This window comes from Enhydra lutris, unplaced genomic scaffold (genome assembly GCF_002288905.1).
Source record: "Enhydra lutris kenyoni isolate GAN:26980312 unplaced genomic scaffold, ASM228890v2 scaffoldscaffold17, whole genome shotgun sequence".
NCBI lineage: Eukaryota > Metazoa > Chordata > Mammalia > Carnivora > Mustelidae > Enhydra > Enhydra lutris.
The window spans coordinates 1,869,083-1,884,403 of NW_019154101.1; the positions used below are offsets into that span (position 1 = coordinate 1,869,083).

General features: G+C 42.7%; 1 protein-coding gene across 2 annotated transcripts in view; it reads left to right on the forward strand.

Moving 5' to 3' along the window:
* The window catches only part of LOC111147821 (adhesion G protein-coupled receptor F1), a 35,239-nt gene extending 22,728 nt beyond the window's left edge, over positions 1-12,511 (forward strand). Inside the window, exons 14-15 of one of the 2 annotated variants that reach the window (XM_022504073.1) lie at positions 3,337-3,403; positions 12,417-12,511. In XM_022504073.1, coding sequence (XP_022359781.1) covers positions 3,337-3,403; positions 12,417-12,511 — 162 coding nt within the window. Of the gene's footprint in view, positions 1-3,336; positions 3,404-4,844; positions 5,062-12,416 lie in introns of those variants that run through there. The other variant, XM_022504074.1, reaches the window with a different exon arrangement.
* The last annotated feature ends 2,810 nt before the right edge of the window (positions 12,512-15,321 follow it).

Genomic DNA, 15,321 nt, shown 5'->3' on the forward strand with positions numbered 1-15,321 from the left:
AGCAAACAACCTTTGGACGGTGTCCTCTTCTTTAGTCAGACTTGCCTTCCGACATCTAGAGTCAGTGAGACCCTTTTCTCTGGCTGACTTTTGGGACCTCCTGTAGATCATTTTGCCTTTGTAAAAGGAAAGTATGAAATCTTGGTCAACTTTTTTTTTTTTAAGATTTTATTTATTTATTTGAGAGAGAAAGAATAAGAGAGAGTGAGCATGAGAGGGGGAAGGTCAGAGGGAGAAGCAGACCCCCTGCTGAGTAGGGGACCCTTTCACCCCCACCCCCCTATGTTGGACTCAATCCTGGGACTCCAGGATCATGACCTGAGCTGAAGGCAGTCGCTGAAGCAACTGAGCTACGCAGGTGCTTGGAATCCTGGTCGACTTCTAATCTGTGAGATGTTCTCTGAGTTTTCCCTCTTCAGCTGGCATAACTGACTCAGACTCTTGCGACTTGAGCACTTAAATCTACCAACCGAGACATTTGGATGGAGGCAGAGGATTCCTAGTTTGTTCTTTGCCATGAAAGTGCAGTCCATAGAAAGAGAGTAGAGTTAACAACAGAAGCCCTCATGTTCAGATTTTGTATTTTTGAAGTTGATTTAGACTTCTGCCCTTCGGCAAAACACTGAAGGCCTTTCAGAAGGAGCTCTAAGGCAGAGATTTCTGTGTCTGATAAAAAATCAGCTGACTTAAGTGCCTGAAGAGCTACGTGGGTGTTTAGAGATTTTTACAAGGGGCACTATAATCTTTTGAAATAGTAATTTTTAAAAGGTGAGGAAATTAACCTTTGACCTTAAAAAATTTTCCAGGGTCTGCGTTTCCTCATATGGGGCTGTGCTGTGAATTAGGCAGCAGGGACCCCCTCGCCAGCAGACCTGCCCTGTTATACTTCTGACTCAGTCACTGATTGGCTGAGTAATCTTAGGGAAGTCACATGGTACTGTTCGGTTTGGGGTTTTTTCCCAACTGTGGACATTAACTGTTGGACTCGTTAACTCAAAGCAGAGGTTCTGACTTTCTGTAATTTTGAATTTATGTCTTGAAGAACTAAAATCTCTTGAACAGAGAATATGAAACTAATAAATCAGTCACTGTGCTTAAGAAAAGAAGGAAGCTACAGCCTATGTGTCTGCAGTATAGAAAAACCTGTCCTTAATGGTGAGACAGGACACCCCCCGCCCTGCCAGGAAGTGAGCATTTTTCTCCTTTGAAAACCAAAGAAAGAAAAACACCACAAAGTAAATTAAAATGAGAACAAAAGTAAGGACGCCCAGCAGTGTTTTTTCTCCCTGTTTCTAATGTCAAGTGTTGACACATTCCTTTACATCTTCTGGATTTGTACTCCCTTCCCCATGTCATTTTAAAATCAGATGATAAAAGTGGAACTTTGTTTTCAGGTTAGGTGGCTCATTTGGGTTAAAATAAATGCATATTTGGCAAGAGAGAAGATGGGTATTTGTAATTTTCTGAGGGAGTTTGAGTGTAAAACAGGAACCCAGATTATAGCAATTGAGGAGAGAGAAGGCAAAGAAAAGATACCTAAGTAGGAATGTTCCTGTCAAGAGACTTGTGAGAGAAAAGAGAATGAGGGTGGAAACCAAACACAGACTCGGGACCAGCAGCGACGGTAGAGCTGAGTCACGAGGATGTGAGAAAATCCATATGGTGGGAGGGATGAGCCAGCAAAGAGAGTCTTAGAGTCTGAAGACAACTGGGGGTGGGGGTGTCTGAAGGAAGAGGATTCCTGGAAAGGCAGATGAAGTGAGTGGACTGAAGATGGAGGGATCAGACTCTTCCCCGGACACAGGAAGCTTCAGTCTGATGCAGATGGAGCAACATGGGCAGATTGGGTCACGGTGTGAGAGAATTCAGACCTGGACACCTTTTTTTGTTTTGTTTTGTTTTGTTTTGTTTTGTTTTTAAAGTAGAGGAGAAAAGGCTATGCACTAAGAGATGGGAAATGGATGGTAAAACAGGAGTCTTAAAAGCAGTGAAAATTTGAGTTGTTGGCTAAAAGGAATGAAAGAAGCCAATGATGGTCTCCATAAAGACCATCCCTCAAGGCACCATGACACTGTGTGAACCCACAGTGTGGTTTCTCTCAAAATCCTCTCCCTGTTGGGGGCTCCGGGACCCTTCCTAGTCCTTCCATTGTCCCCAGCTAAGTTCTCTGTGACTCTTCACTGAAAGACAGACACTGGTGACCTCTACAGATTCTCTCTCCAGAGAGAAGAGGTTTATTTATTAATGGTTCCAATGACTCAGGTCCTGTTATTTGACCAACAGCTTAGCCCCATATCTGAAGAGGCTGCTTTTCCCCAGACTGTGTAGAGTCCCTGGGTGTGTTGTAATCTAAGATTCTTCTCTCTAAATGGGACGAGATTCAGTTTTAAATGCAATGATGATGACTATAGAATTTGTCTTTAGGACTATAGTATTATATGTTTACTGAGTCCAGACTTCTAGAAAATCAATTATTTTGCTTTGGAATTTTTAGACATTTCTCATTCCTGTCTCTATGGTAATTCCCCCCACCACCCCTAGGGCTCAATGTGGGGTAGCCATTTATATATTTCAGTGAAAATTAGGAGCTATCATCAGGCTGTCCACTGCATATAACAAGAACTTATTTCTCCCATCTTGATTTAGCTTCCTTATGACATGGACTGTGGCAGGAAATGGAAGCTCATTCTTTCCAATATTCCTAGTGTCTAGCACACGGTGGTATTCAATAGGAGACATTAAATTAATGAATAAATCAATTATCGAATAGACAAAGACACAATGTATCTTAAACGTCTACCTTTCCCCAAAAGTACATTTTTTATTTAAATACTTTATTTCCATTAGAAAATTCAGTTTTCAAAATTTTGAACTCCGTTTAGCCTCTGCTCCAGTCACTAAAAGATTATTCACAAAGGGATTTGAATGCTAAGATAAGTGAGAATAAGGCAAAGTTTTATTTGAGACCATTTTTATAGAACTATTGTTTTTTCTCCAGGGGTTCCTCTTCTAGAGATAAATGTGTGAACCAAAGAAATTTAAGCATGGACGTGCCAAAAGATAATGCCTTCCTTAAAACTATTTTCTAGTTTGTTGTTAAAAGTTGTGAGAATTAACAGGAATAAAAGATTCTCTTAGAAATATGTTTTTAGGCATTTTAAATAGATTAAAGCCAGAGAAGGGGTAAGAAAGGAGTACTCTAATTTCTCGAAAAGAGAACAGGGCACCACATAAGTGAAGTAAAGAATTGCTAATGACATTAAGATGTCAGGAAATGCAGAGCATGACTCAAAGAATACTATTAATGTACAAATGACTTGTTTTTCTTTGATGCAGCAAGACTCATCAGATGTGCCTGCCAAACCCAAGTTCCCAAAAACTTTCAACCCATTGCAGCACAAAGGTGAGTTAACAGTAAGCCAAAGGTTAACAAAAAATAGAAGAATGGGAATATATCATAGGAGGAAAACTGAAGGGCTACTTTTAAATTTATTTTTATTTATTATTTTATTATTTGAGAGAGACTGTGTGAGAGAGAGAACAATGGGGGGAGGTAGGGGCAGAAGGAGAGGGAGAAGCAGACTCCTCACTGAGCAGGGAGCCCAATATGGGGCTTAACTCCAGGACTCTGGGATCATAACCTGAGCTGAAGGCAGACACTTAACCAACTGAGCCACCCAGGCACCCCTGAAGGGCTACTTTTAACAACATGTGAGAAGTGCAGGTGTATCTGCTGGTCACGTTTCCGGAGCTCATCTGGTTGGTGCTCAGGGCTGACAGAACATGGTGGGGAAGTTGATGCTCACGGAGACCACTATTGTCCCTTTTAATTCCATCACAAATGACAGCCATTCCATCACTTAGACATTCTATAAATCAGTGACATTGATCATCGAGGTCATGGGGTGCAGGAGTGTGGTCAAATACCAATTGTGTCACGGGAGAGTGACCCTTCTTGTGCCACCTGCTGAGCAGTGGGCATGGGCTATGTGTTTGTGCTCCATCAGATGTACTCTCCTCCCTAAAATGTCCCCACCAAGGTGAAGCCATCACCTGCTATGGGTGAGAAAGCACTGTCCCCTCCACCTGGGACATGCATTGCTTTTATGCTCACATATTGGATACTGCTAAAGCCGATGATATTCAGCTCCTGGAAGACTGTTATGTCTGTAAGCATTGTAGATTGTTGCCCTATGCCTGGAGGAGAAGAGTGGGGCATGGGGGTCAGGAAAAGTCACTGCATGACAAGTCAAGCTGAAGTCCTCTTTTAGTGCCTGAGTTCCATTTCCTGTTAAATTATGTTAATATCTTTATTAAAGTAGGGAAATGGGCCATTCCTTTTAGATTGTGAGCAAAATTATTTGACTTCCAAAATAAAGTTCAAGGTTCCGAACTTGAAACAGCACTTCCCTCCCAAAATGTTCAGCATGCTCACCCAGAAGCCTTGGGTCCCATTATCACTGTCACCAACCATTCTGAGTGCTTTTTATAAACCTCTTAACCTTTTGGATGCTTGTCCCTCATCAGTAAAATGAAAAACGAAGAGATCATGAAGTTTCCTTCTCGCAATAACATTTTATGATCTCACATCTACTTTATCTCATTTTCCACAGCATCTGAAAGATGTGATGCTTCTCTTCTCAAATGAGAGATGTCTGACAAATGCCGGTCTCTTTGGCATTAATGAAATACTGCCTGTCAACCAATTGCCTTCTGTAGATTTCCCTGCCGTCTTCCTGGAACTGGCCAGACTTGCAAGGATTTGCATAGGCTTATTTTCATTTTGGTCTCATGCTTGATTCCGACATAGAAACATAACTCTTATCCTCTTTTTCCTCTCATAGGCATTTATGCACTTTCTCATGCTGGAGAATCCTCAAACGACATCATGCTAACTCAGTTTTTATCAACTGAATAAGGCTGCGAACCATAAACTCAAGAAAAATTTTTTGGTGCAACTTGACATTTAGAGCTAAATGTCAGTGAAAAAATTAGCTCAATCTTAAATGGAATTTTTTGGTTTAGGAGTCTGGAATAAAATAAGAAGCTTTCAGCAGCTTCATCACTGCTCTTTGTATCTTCAGTTAAATGGAACAATTTATTTCCATGTGGTTTGATTCAAAGGAATTGCATCATAAATGTAAAAAAGTAGGTTTTATTGGAAATCACATCAGTGGTACCAACTTTTCACTGCTACAAACTATGATTTCCTTTCTTATAAAATATCATTATTCAAGTGACCTCTCCAGTTATCTGAATTGGAGTAAGAAAACTTCATGAAATCACCTTGGATAAACTGATGGACCATGGGCACTTTCTATCAAAAAGTCACTGATGCAAATTTCCTAGAGAAAGGGCATTTACCTCCCCAATTTTTCAGTTGAATTATATGCTTATTTTTGCCTTTTAGGTTTAGCTACTTAATTTTGAAATTTAATCAGAAATCCAATGAAATATTCCATTTCAGATGGCTTTGTAGGCGTTAGTTGGGAAGTAAAATAATATTTCATAGGTAATACAACCTTTTTCAGTCTACAGGGTGCTTTCATCTGGTCCCCAGTCCAGTGAAGTGAGGTGTCCAGGCTGATCTAGAGCAGGGATGAGGAAACAGATGTTCAGACAGGCAGAGTGACAGGTGAAGATTGGGAAGCCAGTAAAGGGGCCCTGGGACTTTTAAGACCTGGGGTCCCTAGTCCAGTTCTATAGCCCATAACAGCTTTTGGAAATCACTTGCAACACTAACAAAATTTATAAGGTCAGATATTAGATTCAATACTGCCATAATTCTCTCTGTGTAAGAGGAAAATTGAAGGAGATTTTGGTTGTCTATGGAGCTACCCTAACACATCCCGGTTTTCATTGCATTTTGGGGATTCCTTGAATCTATAGCCAATGCCACTGTTGAATGAAATATAGTACAGCAGGTAGATAGACACTACATGAAACAACATTTCCTTTCCACACTTTCACCCCTTGGGCTCACATGAGTTTCAACCCTGATTGCTGGATCCAGAAGAATGGAGCCTTTTAATTCAATCCTGTTTCCAGAAATCTTAGAAATCCTAGAAATCTGCACAGGTAGTGTTTCAAGCAAGTGTCCATTATTCTAAGTGTCTTGCCTATAGTAATTCATTTAATCTTTATAATAAGTTTGTGAATAGGGAACATGAGTGTCCCTGTTTGACAGCTGCAGAAAAAGAAGCCACGAAGAGGTTAAAGACTGTGAGCAGGGCAACATGGATGGTGAATGGGCAGTGCCAGCACAGTAGCTGTGGATGTTGAATTATAATGGGAAGCAGGTTGTTTAAGTCAGACTAGAAGGAAATGGCATTGTTTATGTACTTGTAATTTGGATCCTACACTCTTTGGTCTGTAGAATCCTCTAGTGGTATTGCATCATCTAGTTACTATTTTATGTGTAACCCTGATGGGTTGAGTCTCAGCAGCCTGTGATTACAAGATGAAGTCATGTCCACTTTTAATAACTCTCTACAGTAGTATATTAACTCAGACTGCCATAACAAAATACCACCAACTGGGTGGTTTAATCAACAGAAATTCTTTTTCTCACAGTTCTGGAGGTTAGGACATCCAAGATCAAGCTGTCTTTAGGGTTATTTTCCGATGAGACCACTCTTCCTCATAGACTGCCACCTTCTTGGTGGGTCATCACATGGTCTCTGTCCTCATGTAAATAGAGGTTTCTGGTGTCTCTTCTTATAAGAGCACCAATCCTATCAGATGAGGACCCCACCCTGATCACCTTGTTGAACCTTAAATGCCTCCTAAATGGCTTTATCTCCAAATATAGGCACATTGAAGATTAGGGCTTCAACTTACGAACTTTGCAGAAACACAGTTTGGTCCATAACAATATCTAGAGTTCTTATTTTTCTGTTTAATTGAAATTAGGATTTTTCAACATGTCCTCCTAGTCATTTCTTGAAGTCTCCAAGGGAATGATGAAGGACAGCCTGACAGTTTCACCACACATGACTTCACAGGCTGTGTAGTGAAGAGGGTGCCCCTCTCCCGCCTGCACTATTAATGGTGCTACCGTAAGTGGTCTAGGCCACAATCTGCATGATCATTTGTGGCAACCCTGACTAGGTCCACCCACCTTTGCCTCCCTTTCTTGTTCTGCCTCTCATACATTCACAGTTGCTGCTTATAGAATCTCTGGTGAAACCTCAGCCCCACATCTCTCTCTCTCATGGACATTCCAATGTCCCTGCCAAGAGTTCTGATCCTAGATGTCTCTAAGGCTCCTGATGCTCATGGTGTCAGAGGGACTCGGGGTAGCTTCCTCCCCATCTCTGCCTCGGTTTGCCTGGGTATATTCACAGGCAGCTGTTCTGTCTTTCAGGCTAGAGAGGTCAGATGTGAGTGCCAGCACTTAGTCAAGAGCAAACCCATAATGGTCAAACTCCAGACTGGACAGTCCCTCCGCACATTCTTTCACTCTTCTCCTCCTGACAAGAGAGGAGATGTGGATGCATTTTCATGGTGCCCATTTGGGGTCACTGTTGGAAGACAGCAACAGAGTATGTGAATTTGTGCCAAACATTTGGTACTCAGGCCAGGCTCTTTATCAAAACATGTCCTACTCAGGGCAGTGCATCTGAATTCAGTCCCATGGACACATTGAACATTCAGTAGGCATGTTCAAGTAGGGCAGAGAACAGATTTCTGAGTGGGTCATTTGAAGAGTTATAAAGTCTGAAGTATCTGTTAGTCTCCCGACATGAGTAGCCTTCATAATATTCAAATAGAGAGCAAGGGGGGATTTCTGGTTAATGGTGGTGGATGAAATAGGCATACATACAGCAAGCAAAAATGTAAGGTCCCCCGTGGCACCAAGATGCAGCACACATGAAATGCTAAAATGAGATAGTCAAAGGCAATGATGGGAGAACCGGTAGATGGTTCCATACTCTACAGAGATGAACAAATCAAAAGAAAAAATTTTTTTGAGAATTTCCTTGGAGAAAGCTGCTCTACGAACCTTCTCATCTACTCCAAAAGGTGAGAGAAGAAGAGATGCTTGTCCCTTGACAAACTTAATGAAAGATTTCTCTGCCCTCCCTTAGATCACATGGCTGACGGGGAGGAGGGAAGGAGGGTTCTGATGCTTGCCTGGAACTGTGGCCGCAGCTCTAGCAGTGGGATCCTGAATAGTCTCTGCATTGAGACCAGCCTCCACGCCTAGGCTTTGGCAGGTGAAGCGTGTCTGTGTGCTTCCCATACATGTGGTGCATGGTGAGACCAGCAAGTAAGAGAGAGACAATATGGGTTTGTCTTGAGTACTGTGGGACATAGGGCCACCCAAAGTGGTGGAGCAGCAAGAAAGTAGAGATGAAGCCAGATTAGGGGACGAGGAAGGAGTCCCAAGTGAGCACATAGAATACAGATGAATTTGCATGAGTTGAAGGAATTACATGTGAGAGAGGTCAGGGATCTGGAATTTCTGAAGAGCTCCCAAATGCACCTTCCCTTATTATCCAGAGAAACCTGACACTGTGTGAAGGCAACCCAGTCTTGTAATACAAACCTCTCTTTCCTGAACTTGAGAGAAAGGGGGTCAGAAACCTCAGTACCCAAGATGGGGTAGAAGGAGCAAAAGAAAATCTAAGCAAAAATGTCCATCAGCAAAGCTGTGCCAGTACAAACAGTCAACCCAAAGCAGGACTCTGTTGGGGGAGAAGAGAAATTTAACACAACATTATTTGTACTTATTACTATTACATGAGATTGGACATCCTCATCACCAAACTGAGAGCATGTTAGCTATTGAAAGTGACCACAGTGCTGCGTTGGGTGGAACACGTTGGAGTGATAAATGGAACGTACCAGGTGGGAAGCAAAAGCTTTACCCACTCAATTAATTTTATAAGGACGATTTAAAAAAAAAGTGTGTTTGATCACATCATATGTCGTGTTTCTCTAACCCATTGATTACACGCAATATTCACCTCGGCTCCTTCCCCAAATGCTACTAAAAACAATGAAAGAGTCCGAAAGAGTAAGACATTGCAATCATTGCTATTATGGAATTTAAAAATTGCTACAAGCTTACAGGCTTGAAACAACACACGTTTATTATCTCACAGGTTCAATGGACCAGGAGTCCAGGCGCAGCTAACTGGGTCCTCTGCTCAGGGTCTCACAGGACTGTAATCAGGGCTGCATTATCAGCTGGAGGTTTGACTGGGGAACTCCAGCTCCATCAAGTTGTTGACAGAATTCATTTCCTTGTAGTTGTGGGGATGAGAACCTTGAATTTTTGCTGACTGTTGCCCTGAGGACACCCTGAGACCCTAGAGGGCTTCTCTACTTCCCTGCCACATGGGATTCTCCCACATGGCTACTTATACCCTTACGCCTGCAAGAAGAGTCTCTCACTCCTGTCTGCTTTTAAAACAGAATATGGCATGAGGTAATCAAGGGAGTGACAGCACATACTTTTACCGCATTCTATTACTCAAAGTAAGTCACAGTTCCTGGCCACACTCAAGGAGGTGATAGGTGAAAAGAGACCCAGTTATGTTTGTGTCCCTCCAAATTCATGTATTAATACCTAACCCCCCAGCTGATAGTAGTAGGAAGTGGGGCCTTTGGGAAGAATTTGGGTCATGATGGTGGAAACTTTGAAATGGGATTAGCACTCTTTTTAAAAAATATTTATTTGAGAGAGAGAGAGAGAAGGAGAGAGCACAAGCAGGGGGAGGGGTAGAGGGAGAAGCAGACTTCCCACTGAACAGGGAGCCTGACACGGGGCTTGATCCCAGGACCCTGGGATCATGACCTGAGATGAAGGCAGATGCTTAACCAACTGAGCCACCCAGGTGCCCTGGGACTAGTGCTCTTATGAAAGACTCCACAGAGATCCCTAGCCCCTTCCATCAAATGTGGACAAAGCCCGAAGTTGGCAGTCTGCATCTCAGAACAGCGCCTTTGTTAGACCTGAAAATACTGGCATCCTGATCCTGGACTTAAAGCCTTCAGAACTATGGGGAATAAATATTGTTTATGAGGCACTCATCTACGGTGTTTGGTTATATCAGCCTGAACCAACTAAGACAACACCACTGTGAAATTTCAGGTCACAGAAGAGAAAAAGAAGATCCCAATGAAATCACCTAGTGAGTACAGGACAGAAGTGAGGAGGTTCAAGAACTGAGCCTGGGCATCATCATCTAGATGTAAAGAGAGGAGGAAAATCCAGGAAAGGCGAATGAGAAGGAGCAGCTTGTGAAGTAGAAGGGAAATCTGGAGAACGGGGCTTCCCGTTCTCAAAACAATTTGAGAGAGATTTCAAGGATGCAAAGGGTCAAGGGAGATAAAGACCTCGACTTGCTCATTCCCATCTTGTGTCAAGATATAAGAATATAACAGGCATGCAGAATAAGAAATCCCACTGTTGGAAGGTTTCACACTGAATAAATAGAATGGAATCGTGTTTAGACTTTGCCTGGCCTTACATTGGATTAGCTCTTCCAGATCCGTAACTAGCAATTTTGTAAAGATTAATTTTCTCCAAGTTGCTCTGTCTCTTTCAGAACAAATAAAGGGGCTGAGGAAGCACCTAGAAGGTCTCTCAGACTGATGCAGATTTTGGCAAGATTCCTAAATCTGTGTCCTTTCAAGTGATTCCGTAGTGGAAAGACGGTTTGTCTTTTATTGAGAAGGTAGCGGGCTGTGCTGTACTTACCTTTCTCAAACTTCAGGGGGCGGACTCTGACCAAGAAATAATCCTGGACAAATTGCTCAAAGCTTCCGTACCCCAGACATGCACTCTGGAATTTAGGGGAATAAAAGGCGTTTTAATCCAACTACTCTAATTAGGAACAATTTGCAGTGTTTCTGCTGTGTTTTGTACAGTAAAAGAGATTAGGGAGCTAAGAACATAGTAGCTCTGTTTCCTGGGTTTATGCCCAAGGGTGCTGGTGAGGAGTGAAGGCTGCCTATTTCTAAGCCAAGCAAGAATTAGCCACGGTTGGCCCGAGACTCCCACCTGCTAGAAAGGCAGTATTTTATTTAAATTTGAGCCACATCGACGGGATATCCTTGGGTGCTTTGGGCAAATTCAGAGTTAATTCAAGCACGTGGTACAAAATAGATTGAGAATGTTCTGGGGTTTTTGGATGCATCTCTTCCTTCAGAAGGAAGTCGCTTAGCAAATCTTATAGTTTTGTCAGAGACAAGCAACACACTCCATGACTGAGCTATCACTCTTTACAGATTCCATTTTGTACCTAACGTCTTAGGGGCAGAGGGAACAAAACAACACGAACAAACATCAAACTGGCTGTATTTAGAGCAGGGATTTACTCGGCCCTCAGAGCTTCCTCAGGAAGGATCAGGCGGCTTGCAGGGCACTCCTCAGCCCTCACTTTAGCACCACCGCTCACCTTAGCATTCAGTGTGATATGAAGAAAGAGCAGAAGAGGAAGCAGAAACTAACGAGCCTTCTATATTCTACTTTCTACGCTAGACTCAGCATAGATGACCTCCTTTGTTCCTCAAAACAACACAGCAAATTGTACATCATTTTCCCCTCTTTAGAAGGAAGTGGGGGCTCAGGGTTTGGGTAAACTGCTTGTGGTGAGAACCAACACGGAGGGAGGAGAATCTGTTCCAAGGTGCCCTACTCTGCCTCACTTCCCTTGGTCAGAAAGCCTCCTGGCCTCCATCCACACAAGGAACAATGGCGCATGATGTTTTACAAACAGATTTACCCCTTTGGGATCATTATTGGGCCCCTGAGGCTGTCTTTTAAAAATGTACCTTGGCTGGGACACCTGGGTGGTTCAGACGGTTAAGTGTCTGCTATCGGCTCAGGCCACGATCCCAAGATCCTGGGATCAAGTCCCACATCAGGCTCCCTGCTCAGCGGAGAGTCTATTTCTCCCTCTCCCTCTCCCTCTGCCTCTCCTTCTGCTTGTGCTCTCTCTCTCTCTCTCTCAAATGAATAAATAAAATATCTAAAAAAGTTTTAAAAAAATAAATAAAAGAGTACATGGTACCAAGATATCATGATGTTACTTTTCCAGACACTTTATTCCAGATTCAGCAAGGTTGGGGGGAAGGGCTGGGGCTTGAGAAATAACCCAAACCATAAGCGATGGGGAAGAGTGCCCTGTTCATAGATGACAATGAGTTTCCCCAGAGTGGGTCTACATTTCACCTGGCTTGATCCCAACCAACCGTACTAGTTACGTTTCCTTGATGGCGTCCTTGGGCGGATGTAGAGGGTTGTCTTTGGGAAGGAGACTTCCTGAGGCCAAGTCTTCAGTTGCCTAGGGCATTTCTCCGAGCTTCAGTTCCCTTTCAGTAAAGCTACAGAGCTGCATTCATTAGATAAGCTCAGAGAACCCAGCCAGTCCTGCCTTTCTCAGATCCTGTGTCTCCTCTAGGTCACATGCTGAGAGAAGAGAAATTTATCACCAAAGAGTACCAGCCCAAGTGGGTTTGGCAGGACCTTATCTTGCTGGGTAGGAATCATAGATAAAGCATTGCCAACAGCTACATTTATGCCAACCAGATGGGAGGCAACACCCCTTTGGAATTCTGACCTGATGCTTGAAACCAGAGCAGAGGAGCACCCCAGTATGATGTGTTGCCAAGGGACACATTGCCTTTGTGGATAAGATTTCCTGGTTCTTAGATGTCAGCCATGTTCCCCAACTGGGCAGGAGTAAGGCAGCTGTGAATTCCATGACAATGTGCTGCTGGGCACCGCCAAGGACAACTCTTAGAGGCATGAGAGATTTGCTGGCCCTGGCGATAATGTAGCTGCTGGGTCCAGGAGCTAGTTCCACCTGTCCTCTGCCTCACCTGATTGTGGGGACTGCTATACGACCTCCCTCCCCATCGATTTTGAAAAGGAATAAAAACAAAGTCACATTTACGGAATCATTTCCAGAATTTACCTTGACAGTTGTTTACACGTGAAAGTCTGCCACGACATGAAGTGCCCAAGCCCTGCTCTCTCTCACACCAGAGTGATGATTCTCCAAGTGTGTTCCCAACCAGCAGCACCAGCATGACCAGGAGCTTGTGAGAAAAGGCACCCCCAACCTTAGGACAGGCTACCTTATCTTCCTTTGTTTGTAAAATGGGAAGGATCCAGGGGTCACTGGAAAGCTAGATCAAGTCTGTAAAGCAGCTTGTTTAGTGCCTATGTACTATAGGTGTTAAATTTTCTTTTTCCTTCCTTCCCCAAATTTTAAGAGTATGAAGGTCGGTGTGCCAGGGATTTAATCAAGCAAAATATTCATATTGGGACACTCTATCTGGATGGCTTAGAAAATACTTGTTTAGGGAGGGTGCCCGGGTGCTCAGTCAGTTAAGTGTCTGCCTTCGGCTCAGGTCATGATCTCAGGATCCTGGGATTGAGCGTCAGGCCGCGTCAGCATCATCCTGCGTCAGGCTCCTTGCTTAGCAGGGAGTTTGCTTCTCCCTCTCCCTCTGTTTGCTGCTCCCCCTGCTTGTGCTCTCTCTCTCTCTGTGTGTGTCAAATAAATAAAGTCTTAAAAAAATAAATAAATAAAAGGGAAAGGAAAGACCAGAGGAGGCCATGAAGGAGAGGGACCCTTTATGTATATTTCTTTTTCTTATTCATTATCCTATAGAAAAATTTAACGACTCTTGATTTGTCAAAAGAAAAAAAAATCCCCAGGCAAAAGAAAGCTTTTAGAAAGAAGAATACTGAAGAGTTACAAATCAGAAGAAAGTTCGAATGATTTTATTTTGTTAATATAATACAGACTTCAAAAGTGTATCAAAGGGCATTACTATAACTTCTAGTTAGGATTCCAAATGTGCAGTGCTCTCAGTTTCCTAAATTACAAGATCTTTCTAGCTCATTTCTCTCTCCTTGCCTTTTTTTTCTACTTTAAGGAAGACCAATCAGCAGCCTCAGATATCTTTTTCTGGGCTCTCTTGTTTTCTAACCCTACCCCCAACAGGTACGCATTGTCCTTACCCTGGCATGGCAGGTGTTGGGAAGGGTTTTGTAGCCCAGTAATACACATTTGATTGAGTGTTGAAATAAACCAAACTTTACATTCCAAGTATAAGCATGAGAAGGATTGGAGGTGTGATTATGAGGTAGCGAGATTGACTCTTTGTTCCTCAGAAAGGAATTTTAACTTGTATTTATTTGCTCAGTTGAGGGCATTTAGTATGGTGGCCAGAAGGACAGACTCTGAACTCCACATTTGCACTCACTCTCTTTTACTCAGCCATGTGTGCCTGGCAAGTGATTCAGCTCCTGCAAGGCCTCATTTTCTTCAATGGTAAAATTGAGGTGGTGATGGTACCCGCTCACAGGGTAATTAAAAGAATTAAATAAAATAGTGCGTGTAGCAAAATTCCTGGAACATAATATGCGTTCAGTATATGTTGGCTCTTCTTACTTTTAGCTTTTATTTTATTATAAATATAAAAAGTATATAAGATAGAAAGTAAAAAATCCTTTCCTTATTATACCCCCCCCAACCAGTACCCCATCCTTCCAAGAAATAATCATTGTTAAACATTTGGGATGTATTTTTAAAAACTATCCTTGCCCACAAAGGATGTATGTATGTATTCTCCTTTGTAAGCTTACATTTGATGTAAGCTTTCATAAAGGAAGTTTAGAAATTTTCTATGAAATTGAAATAGATATGAAATACAGAGGGAATAGATCTTGTAAGTTTAGAACTTTAGAGTTATACCTAATTTTCAAAATAAAGACTGCCTTGTTTTACATGGCTACTTATATCCATAAAAGTGGTCTGGATGAATTTCATTTTCTCAAAACCTCCCCGCTCCTATCAAAGCTGCTGATTTTGTCATCATAGCAGATATTCAGAAGATTGGGATGCTGACCTTGAAGCTAACTCCAACAGAAGTGTTAACTCCCCACCACCTCACACACACACAGAAACACACACCCTGCCTCCTCCCATCTCCATGCCAGGCCCAGCAGAGCAATGAAGTCCCCATTCCATGTATTAACTCTGGGACTCCCCCTCCAGTGCAGCTGATAAACCAGTTCACAAGCGAAAATATATAGTGAACACAGATGTAGGCAATGAGCAGCTTTGATCAAGACCTGACATTCTCCGCACCTTGGCAGGAGCCAGCAACTTCCACCGCCAAGAGGTCAGACTACATTACTGCATCCCAACATTTTCTTTGCAAACGCTTCTTCTTGATGAACTAATGTATAGTATATGTGGCTCAGTTATCTTATGACATTTCCAGGAGGAAGAGGATTAAGTAACAGGGAGACCAGAATAAGGCATCAGACACACACACACACACACACAC